The following is an 11,248-nucleotide window of genomic DNA, read 5'->3' on the forward strand; positions in this document are numbered from 1 at the left end:
CTTCTTCTATTGAGTGTGTACAGCTGCCCGCACAGGCATATCATGAAAATACTGGACTGATACGTGCATCATCTCCGGACTCAAGATGGTTAAAGCTGCCCAAGTGCACAACAGGACACACAACTGTGGAGGAACACGGCTCTCCTGGGGGGAAATAAATAACTCATAACCGCTTCTTCAATTTGGGTCAATTAAACATCCCTGATGAAACACAATCAACAAGAAATACACAAAATACACAAAACAGACAAGCAAAAAGCAGACATAGTTTATTCATTTTTACAAGTTCCTGTCTGGCACAGATGTATAAAGTGTTCTGTACAATACACTGCCCTCTGTACGCTTTTTAATATTCAACAGATTCTGGGATGCTTTTAAAGATATTAATTATCAACACTGGACGGGGTTGTGTGGATCTCTTGCACCTACAGACATGTGCGAGGGTTGGGGGGGGGGGGGGGATTCTGGATTGATCAGGGGATAAACTAATGAGGCATCATTAACAATATCAAACCCTGGGCCAGTTTCACGATGTCCCACGTTATTGAGTTCAGAGAAAACGAACATTAAAGATATAACGTCCACTGGAGAAACAGAAGAGTCATCTGAAAAAAGTTACAGTTTACAGTTTAATATCAACACAGTTCTTGGGCGAATGTAACCAACGCACTCAAGATCCTCGTTTTAATAGAAATATGACAAAAAAAAAGACTTTGTAACAGTATTTATTTAGGGAAGGGCTGGACAGTGTTTGGCTGGTACTAAGGCAAATTCATCCTAAAAGGGTGAATTGAGTCTGTATTCGTACTGTCTGACATGCGGTTGGATTTCTCTGTCTCTTATCGAAAGCTGCTCATGGGTTTTGAGCGAGATGTCGTGAGAAAACACGGTGGGGAATGTAACGTACAGAACGGATATAGATGGACAGTTTATTCTCTCTACCGCAATTTTTAATACAAAAAAGCCTGCGTGCACCAGCTGAGCTTCTCCACTGAGCGGCCAACGGGGTCCTGACTTGCAGAAGTGCAAAACCACATGTGTAAAAACATCAGCAGAAAAATATACATCTTCAATGGAGGTTAGGCCTTGATACGGTTACGAAAACCTCAGGTTTTAGACTTTTTAAAAAAGGGGTTTGGAATATAATCCCCGATGATGTCGTTCTTCCACTCCAGTCCCCCAGGGACGAGACGTCACCTGGTTGGCACGAGCAGATCATGATTTAAAAGCCTGCTGGGCTCGGCCCTCGAGGACCGAATTCAGGGGAACTTCATACTAAAGAGTCACTGACGCTGAGGAAGTGGCCCTTCGTCTCTCTCCTGCTTCGGGCCCCGAACCTGGAGGGACCTCAGCCACAGGCCTGCTTCTTCACCTCATTGGCTTTCATCAGGGCTTTGATGGCTCTGGCCCTCATCTCCAGCTCCAGCAGTTCCAGCTGCTGGGCCGAGGGCTGGGGCGTGACAGGGCCGGGGCCCATCGGGGCGGGGCCCAGCGGGACGGGGACCTCCGCCATGTCTGCCACCGCGGCTGCCACCACCTCCGGGGTGTCTGGCACGGGCAGGGCGGCGGGCGAGGCCGGGGGCGCAGGCGTTTCACTGGGCTCCTCCTGGCCTGCGGCGGCCAAGGCCAGGATCTCACTGACGCTCTTCTCAATGTCCTTCTGAAGCTCCTTCTTGGGGTCTGCAGGCTTCACTGGCACGGGCTCGGGGTCGGGGTCGGGGGCCAGGGCCACGACCACCTCCATGGCCTTCCTCTCCTCCGCCTCCTCCTTGCTCCCCTCGATATCGCTGTCGTAGGCGTCGGCGTTGATGCTCAGGGCATCGCTCTCCTCCCCCGACGCGCCGCCTGGGAGGAGAGCGAGAAGGAAGGTCTGAGGCTCGGGTCTGAGCGGCGGCACGACAATGGCGCGTTGCCGCCGCTCTCTGCCTTCACAGGTTTACTGTAAGGGCACCGCACAGGCCTGAAAAGGTACGATATCACTTATTGTCCTGACCTTTTAATCTGAAGCCTACACTTATTACTCTTAGGCTTCTCCAGCTCACAACCAGTCACCCCCTGCATGGCTCCCTCGTCAACATTGCTCAAGACGCATCTTTTCAGACTCTACTTGTAACTGAGTCTTTCATTCTCCTGTAAGATTGCACTTTGTGAGACTCTTGTCTGCACTGATCAGCTTTTTCATTCTAGGATGCAAGATATTGTTTATTGTATCTCTCATACACACTTGTGTAAACTGAATTTGTAAATTTGGACAAGGGCGTCTGCTTAGAAATAAATAATCATACCTTGCTTGAGTTCTTCCACTTCCACGTTGTCCTTCAGAGATGACGTGGAATCCACATTGTTGTCCTGCCTAACGAACAGAACCGCTCGTTACTTCAACTGTGTGTTACACGACATACATTTCCTGAAAGACGCACTTAAAGACACCCTGAATTACAGCTTCACAGTAAAACACGGTCATGCCAACAGCCTTGCAGCTCAGCGTGACAAAGGAAACCCTGGGGTTTTATTTCCCACAAATGCCCCGCCGTCTCAGGAATGACTCACTGGCTCTCCGCTTCAGACTTCCTCTTGCTCGTCTCCTCATCGTCAAGGTCTGAATTTCCCACCACGTCTTCGCCTTCAGGAGATGAGCGGGTGAGTGTGAAGTTAAAAGAGAAAAAGTGGGTAAGATGCGAGAGATGCAACATTACTTCACATTTACAGCTGCTGTGAATCCGCGGTGTGGATCTCTGCCGCCATCTCTCCACATTTTAACGTTATCTTGATGTGTTATGGTTATTTTCCCTCTCTGCGGGACGCTACTCTATTGACAGGCATCCCCCCCCTCTGGCTTACGGGGTAAACGGGTTATTTTCTGCACCCAGAGTAACAGACGGGGTTGACGGCATAAAGTAAAGGCACATTGAATTACATTAACTGGGTGAGAAAGAAAATGATGCAGCAATGTGGCGGTCAGAGATGGAGAGAATGATTCAGCGACGCTTTAATGCCCTGCTGTTCTCGGCTGTACAATATGAACGTCTGCTGCCACTCGCTTAAAAACCTCCATTAAAATCACTGGGAAGATCGAGCCCCCATCTTTTCAGCACCTTCCGCAATGTACCAACCAAGTCCCCCAGCTTCCCTCAAACTCTGTCAGATGTAGTTCAAAGCATCTTACCCTCAAGAATCTGGAGCAGGTTCCTCTGGGAGAGCTGCTGCAGCTGCTCCAAGCACAGCGTCTTGATCTCATCGTAGGAGCAGCCCTGTGAACGACAGCACCACGTCACGCGTGGCTTTGTCTAGCGCACCGAGGTCATTGCATGAGGACAGACACGGGTACAGAGAGACAGAGCGCAATGAACTGCAAGAGCACGGGAGCTGCAGTCTGATGCCATTCATCTGACACCTCTTTCCGGGTTTGATTAAAAAAGTTCGAATCCTGAAATGTTAAACAGGAAAATACTGACATCTTGGGGACGGAGTCAATGGCCTTTGAAGACTATTGTTCAAACTCTTATGGACTGATTTCAAGGACCTGGATAGGATTAGCCGGTGTTATTTTAGGTATAAGAGTAGTTCAAGACTACTTACAGATAATCATGGTCTGTGAAACCAGCTGTAACAGTGAATGTGTGTTGGTTTATATTAAATATGCCAGGGGTTCCCAACTCTGGTCCTGCAGGAGACCCTACCCAATCTCAATTACTTAATTGAACCCTTAATTGAACTAATAATATCCATAAACTTAAAAAAACTATTTATATCACAATTTAAAATGTCAAATCTAGGGAGATTGTTACTTCGATTAAGGTTCAATTAAGTAATTGAGAGCTCCGTAAGAACAAAAACCAGCAGGGTAGGGGGTCCCCAGAGAACAGGGTTAGGAACACCTGAAATAGGCAATAGACCAGTGGTTCCCAAACCGGTCCTGGGGGACCCCCAACCCTGCTGGTTTTTGTTCCAACCGAGCTCTCAATTACTTAATTGAACCTTAATTGAAGTAACAACCTGCTTAGATTTTACTTTTTAAATTGTGTAAGAAAATAGTTGTTTCTTCAATACATTTTAATATAATTCTATACTTAACTTAAAACCCCTACTGTTTAAAATAATTAAAAGTCTCTGATTTAGGAAATTATTAGTTCAATTAAGGGTTCAATTAAGTAATTGAGAGCTTGGTTGGTACAAAAACCAGCAGGGTAGGGGGTCCCCCAGGACCGGTTTGGGAACCACTGCAATAGACAATCACTAATAATTAAACATGTTTTGCTCTAACTGAGCACTTTGCAACAAGCATCTCCCCAGAACATAAAACAGACCTTTATAGGACAGCAAATTCCCTGATTGTAATTTTGAAAGAGACCGATTGCATCTGCAAAGGCACAAATGGTTCCAATACCTTCAACTCATCCGGCAGCATTTTCTTCAGCTTGGTCTCGCCCAACACCTGGAAACACTGCTCCAACATCTCACGCCGGTCGGCCACATAGGCGCTGATGGGTTTGAAGGGCACACTCAGATTTAAACCTCCCTCTTCAATGTCACTGGGCTCATCTGTCTCCTGGCTCACATGGTCCGGTTTCAAATCCTGCTTGAAAAAGCACAATAGAGAGAGAGAGAGAGAGAACACACTTTACTTTCAAAAACAGTTTGACTGCTTATGCATTACAGTAACATAAATGAGTCACTTCCTCTCACACAAGAAGAACTCATTTATACACCAGTAACGAAACAGAAACTTTGTGGGTGAAACTTCTGAATGAAAGATCTGGAGTATTAGTGGTAGGAGTGTGTTACAGACCACACAACTCAGATATTCTGAAAGATGTTGCATTGTTCAATGTAATCAGGACTGCAAGGAAGTGGCTGTTATAATGGGGGATTTCAATTTCCCAAACATAGACTGGGAAAGCCCATTTGGGACTACAGAAGCAGAAATAGAAATTGTTGAGATGGTAAATGACTGCTTTCTAACTCAATTTGTCAGGGAACCAACCAGGGACAGTGCCATGCATTGACTTGATCTTTTCAAATGACCAAGATAGAGTCAGAGGGACACTAGTTAGAGAACCAATGGCAAACTGTGATCACAGTATGGTTAGCTTTGAGGCATTCTTTCAAAAAACAAGGAGCAAGTCTAAAACAATGGTCTACAATTTTAGAAAAGCAAACCTTGAAGGTATGAGGCAGCACTCAGGTGTGTGTGTGTGTGTGTAAACAAACAAATCACCTGGGCCAGATGGTATATTTCCAACAGTACTTAAAGAAATGAGGGAAATGATTTATAGGCCACGAACTCAAATATTCCAAATGACACTCAGAACAGGGGATGTGCCAACTGACTGGAAGATAGCAAATGTCATACCAATCTAGGGCTGCAACGATTAGTCGACATATTGGACTAGAAAAATACGTTGACTTCTATTTCAGCCGTTGAATTTTCATTTAGCTACGTTGCCTCCAAGACGTTCTTATTAATACAATTGATCCGAGCCCTTTGCCTAATATTCTTGGCCCGTATTCCTAGCTCTGTGTGATGATAACGGTTTAATTTCGAACAGCAGTAGGTGGCAGTAATGCATCACTTGGTGTCATCCACCTGTGCGCCTCACTGGAAAAATGTCTGAACCTGCAGGTCGCAGCCAGCCACCGCATGAAACAAAACTCAGGCGAAAGCATCAGAACTGTGGTGGTATTAATAAGAGAGAGAGAATAACTGTACAGTGCTTTGTGGGCTGTGCGAATCAGAATTAGCTTTCCAAAAAAGCACAACTAACAAGCTTGAGCACTTGAAACTAAACGCATGGAAAGTTATTGCAGCGTTGCTAGTAATAGGGCAACTTTGGTGTAAGTTATGAAACTGCGCTGACTAAAGTGTTGCATTTGCTGTAAGGTTCTCTCTCATGCTAATTATGCAAAAGTCTATATCCAAAATTCAGCATCGAATTTGACATTCCTAAACACGCACGTAATCCTTCAATCGTGGCGCAGGTAGACGCAATTTTCCAAAGGAATAGAATAACTTAAGTGACTTTTGAATGCAAGCACACTAGACTTTTTGGTTGAAATCAACTGGTTTCTCGCCAGTGCTTGTGCCGACAGTCGCAGCATTTAACAAATTAACTGATTTAAGATGGGAAACTCGGGTTTAAGTGTAAAGTGTTTTTTAAGTTATGATGTGGACATGTGGTATATTGCGCATGCGTGCACCGTGATGGAAGACACGTGGATTATGTGCGTGTTAAATTCCAAGTTCAATTTTTGATATAGACTTTTGAAAAGTACGTAGGCTCTGGGCGCTATGAAGGACTACAGGGCTGATCATTTGACCACTTCAATACCATGATGTACGCAACGCACCCATGCACGCACGTCAAATGAAAACCCTCAGTACCATGTAGTCTCATGTAATTCCCAAAGCCAGTGATGATACTGTAGAATGTGAATTGCAATCCGGGGACGGCGATCATGCCACGTTTTTATCCGAACGCTTGCTGTTTACAGCCTCCATGTATCTGTGTGCATCTAGAAGTCTTCTGTCTATTGCGGCAATCAATTCAACTTTTACAAGCATATCAATAGGTTTATATTATAATTGCTAGTTGTATTATTACTTGCGCTTGTTTAGTTGTAGTTTATACAAAGAGTTATGCAGTGCTGTGTCGAGATACGTTCAAAAAGTGCTGAACAGAGGCAATGAAGCAGCGTCTGCGCAGCCAGATCCATCACAGCCTGTAGCGCATCTGCAGCGCTGTCTTCCAAGCTTATTGTATCGAACATGTCAATACATTGCACAAAGAAGCCGCTGATGGCACATGTTTTGATAGACTGAGTTTCAGGCATTTAAATCATTATTATAGTTATTTTCTAAATCTGGTACCTGGAAAGGGTTTTATTTTTTTCATCTGGAGTTGAAGTGATTAAGTGTAAAATGTCTCATCCTCCTCAGGGCAATCGGAGCCCTAAGTGATGAGTTATAATGATGTAAACAGTTCAAACTACTTGGTCGATTAAAATAAAAGTGTGTAGCTGGTAAACTTGCTATTGTTTGTTCTTGTACTAAGTATGATTGAAGTCTGGAATTTAACAGCATGCATTTTACACGTGGAAATTGCTTTGTGAAATTGTGAACGGGACCATAACTTTATTAATTATCCGAATTTTGCATTAAAACGATATACATTTAACCGAAGCAGGTTTCCATTCAAATCAGTGCATTTTAATACGAGACCAGCTATTTACTATGCAATCCGAAATGCGATTATATTGAGCTGAGCAGTACAGTCACAAATGCCGGCGTTAGAGGAGACAACTGGGACGATGCAGAAATGAAAGCGCCGTTACAATGTGGATGAAGATGAAACAGAAACCGCAGGAGCGCAGCGCTGCTGTCTGACACTATAGACGCGTCACAGAGGCTGCTTTCCATGCACACGATTTCTTGTGATTTAATGCGGATGTGCTAATAAAGGTGCTTCGCTTTCTGGTGGATTGTATAACAACACTTTTAAACTTGCAGAAGAGAAGATAAACATTTGAAAAGGGAAATATATGAATTAGATTCCCCATTGAACCAGCACATGTTTAATTATTTTAGAAAGCTTCGGCTGCAAAGGGTTGAGATTACTTTCAAATAAAGTATAGAGCCGAACAATAGCCAATCGATATTAATAAGTTGTGATTATAAACACAGCGCAGACACCTGTAAGCAGAGCTAATGTCCTGCGTCACTGGTCTGTTTGGGCAGATGTGTTTATTCCCGGCATGCATTGCGTTTAGGCCGGCTTTTCGTCAGCATGTGTGACGCACTTGGGCTCCTAAACCCGCAAGTGTGAACGGGGTCGTAGGGTATATTGTCAAAAGTGTAGAATTGAGAACAAGGGCAGTGATGTTCAGACTGTACAATGCACTAGTTAGAGCTCATCTGGATACTGTGGACAGTTCTGGGCTCCACACTTCAAGAAAGATATCGCTGCTCTAGAGGCAGTTCAGAGGAGAGCAACCAGACTTATTCCAGGTCTGAAGGGAAAGTCCTACTGAGAGACTGAGGACCTGAACCTTTTCACCCTGGAACAGAGGAGACTACGTGGGGACTTGATCCAAGTCTTCAAAATCATGAAAGGCATCGACCACATCAAACCAGAGGAGCTTTTCCAGATCAGCAGGGACACACGCACCCGGGACACAAATGGAAATTGGGCTTCAAGGCATTCAAGACAGAAAACAGGAGACACTTCTTCACACAGAGAGGCGTCACAATCTGAACAAACTCCCCAGCGATGTGGCTGAAGAGACAATTTGGGTTCATTCACAAACAGACTGGATAGGATCCTTGATCACTTAGTTATTAATGGACACCAAACGAGCACGATGGGGAGAATGGCCTCCTCTCCACTGGACACTTTCTCATGTTCTTAGGACACTAAACTGACACCTCAAACTTTGCAAAAAACAAACAAGCTCTCGCTCTGAAGTGATACAGTTTCATGTTGTATTACTGGGATAAAACAGCCCAATACATAAACAAACCCAATGTAATCACAACTGATCACGGCTAAACTGCGCTAAAACTTAACACATCGATTAGGTTTAAACCGTATTATGATGCAAAACATGACCTATTGGAGTCTGACATTTGTTGGAGATGTACAGAGTTGCTGTAGAAGAACAACACGGAAAATAATTTCATAAACACGTTTGTGGGGGCAGAAGGCTCTGGAATGACGTAACACACATAAAATATCAACTGGACATTTATTTAGCAATGTGTCAGAGGTAGAGGAAGATTTTTAAATGCAAAAACAAATAATCTGAAACCCTGACTTATCAAATAAACACGGGTGTGAGACGCACAGCCCACCTCGACGCTGGACTCCGTGCTCCTCCGTTTGCGCTCCGCATGGCGCGGCTCCGAGTGGGAGTGCTTCCTCTTCTTGTCCTTCGCCGTTTTCTTCCCTGTCATTTCAAACACACGCCACGAAGAGCACGGTCCAAGTCCTGGAAATCGGTGAGAAAATAAACAAAGTGTTGCCAATTCAACATGAAGATGGGCGTAGTTCGTGCGAGCCTCACAGTTCGCGAGCTCTGCTTTCGAAACGATTGTTTGTCGCGCTTTCTTTACGTCATCGCGCCACAGCCGAAACGGAATCCACCATCGATATAAGAGAGCACTAGATTGTCCCACGCCTGTCGTCCATCTTGGGTGAGAATGAACCCTGCTGTAACCAACGTTAACGTGTAGATACAGGCAACGGTTTCGTGATTTAATGTACTTAATTTATATAAAATAGATTTCAAAGTATCGATCATTTCCGTTTACTCTGTAGTCCTTGTGTAGCCAATTGATCTCTTTCTGTGAAAATCACAGTCTGGTAGGACCCCCTACCCTGCAGGTTCTTGTTCTGACCCAGCTCTCAATTAGTTAATTGAACCCTTAATTGAAGTAATAGTTTCCTAAATCAGAGCATTTTAATTATTGTAAACAGTGGGGGTTTTAAATTAAGTGTAGAATCGTATAAATAACTTATAATGAACCAACTCCTTTATTACACAATTTCAAAAGTCAAATCTAACCAGATTGTTAGTGCAATTAAGGATTCAATTAAGTAATTGAGAGCTCAGTTGAAACAAAATCCAGCAGGGTAGGAGCTCCTCCAGGACCAGGGTTGGGAACCCCTGTGTTTCAATCCTTTTGGGGGCCATAAGCAGTTTAATGACTAATATAATGGGTTGTGGTAGTTTTGTCACTGCCACCATTTAATTGTGTGTGTGTGTGTGTGTGTGTGTGTGTGTGTGAGTGTGAGAGACATTGGGTCACAGTGCTAGGATGTGTGTGAGTTGGACTGGAGGACTGAAGCCCAGCTGTCGGGGACATCGAGGTTGAAGCGGTCAGCGCTCCATCGACCCCAGACTGACCAGTGATGCAGATGGACGTTGCCGGTGAGCCCAGGCTGGAGCCCTGAGCTGGACGTGAAGGTGCTTGGATCGACCTCCCTGGAGAAGCGCTGTGAGCCAGAGGAGACACAGGTCACACCTGGGAGACATCTGAGAGTGACGCATGCACCAGCGAGGGGGAGAGAGCGGGCCGGGGGTGCAGAGGCGGGATGGTCGAGGCTGGAGACCCCCCATCTGCCCCTCCCGAGCGTTCCAGACACCCCCATTGGAGACGCGCCTCATAGAGCAGAGCTAAACTGCCTCTGAAGCCACACCTGGGCATCCAGAATGCATTAGAGGCAAAGAGCCGGGGCCCTCAGGGGCCAGTGGACAAGGTAAGTGTAAGAGAGAGAGAGAGAGAGAGAGAGAGAGAGAGAGAGAGAGATAACCCAGAAGGTACACACCAGTCCAGCCAGAGACGACCCAGAGTGCAGCCAGAGACAACCCAGAGTCCAGTCAGAGGCCCAAAGGGAGGCGTGGTGAGTGGCGGCCAATCACGTCGGGGTGTGAGGAGAGCAGGGGTGGCATGAGCAGAGAGGACTGCTGTCTCACCTGAGACAAACCTGTGACACCAAACTTAGCTGTCTGTCCCCCATTAGGATCGGGCAGCCAGTCAGAGAGCAATGGGCCGCAGACGAAGAGTTCCTCCCACAAACTCAGCTTCCAGAAAAAAACTACAGTGTGTTGTGCCAGACGCCGCCTCGCAAACGAGCAGGACAAAAGGGATTATAAGAGCGGAGAGGGTCTCTCCATGGAAGACGAGAAGAAAAACAGAAACACTCCGGACATAAACTGGACTGCTGGTGCCGCCCCTCCTGGTGGAGAAGACCAGATCCCCTCACAAGGAGACGCACCCCACTGGGGGAAAAGCACGCCAGTGCTGGGAACGCGGCACGAGTCAAACCTCCAGCACGAGATGGGAGTGTGTGAAAGTGTGTCAATGAACTTTTAATAGCTTTTGTGTTGCCTTCTGGTCTGTGGTTGTGTTGTTACAGTTCCATACAGTGTCATATAGTGAACAAATATCATAATGCAGTTGTGCTGTTCCAATTGTGTTCCAGTTGACTTTTGATAATAAAAGATGTTGCTGCTGACAGGTCTCTCTTTAGTGTTTACATGTATATTTGTACATGGTGTGTTTGTCCATACATATGTGTGCTAAGACAAACGTTTACAAGACTTGGGCTTAAGCCTGTGAGGGGCCCCCAAATCAATTCCTTGAAAGGCTAGAAATGGCCCTGACCTTATTTATAGTTCTCTTTCATGTGGATCAGACTTTGAATTGTGTGGTTTTCATCGTATGACTCAGTTTGATTGTTTCTTTCTG

At 45.4% G+C, this 11,248-nt stretch overlaps 1 protein-coding gene and 1 long non-coding RNA gene across 2 annotated transcripts; one reads left to right on the forward strand and one right to left on the reverse strand.

Moving 5' to 3' along the window:
- Positions 1-246: 246 nt before the first annotated feature.
- On the reverse strand, positions 247-9,088 carry caap1 (caspase activity and apoptosis inhibitor 1). Its single transcript, XM_066720650.1, has 6 exons — positions 8,849-9,088; positions 4,388-4,576; positions 3,167-3,251; positions 2,551-2,623; positions 2,286-2,353; positions 247-1,845 (listed from the first exon to the last, which is right to left on the reverse strand). Exons 1-6 carry the CDS (start codon positions 8,948-8,950, stop codon positions 1,349-1,351), a joined length of 1,014 nt encoding a protein of 337 aa, XP_066576747.1. The 5' UTR covers positions 8,951-9,088; the 3' UTR covers positions 247-1,348.
- Positions 9,089-9,123: 35 nt separating this feature from the next.
- LOC136766828 (uncharacterized) lies at positions 9,124-11,015 on the forward strand. Its single transcript, XR_010821779.1, has 2 exons — positions 9,124-10,400; positions 10,521-11,015. It is a non-coding gene; the product is annotated as an uncharacterized LOC136766828 (long non-coding RNA).
- Positions 11,016-11,248: the final 233 nt, after the last annotated feature.

This window comes from Amia ocellicauda, chromosome 13 (genome assembly GCF_036373705.1).
Source record: "Amia ocellicauda isolate fAmiCal2 chromosome 13, fAmiCal2.hap1, whole genome shotgun sequence".
In the NCBI taxonomy this organism is placed as follows: domain Eukaryota; kingdom Metazoa; phylum Chordata; class Actinopteri; order Amiiformes; family Amiidae; genus Amia; species Amia ocellicauda.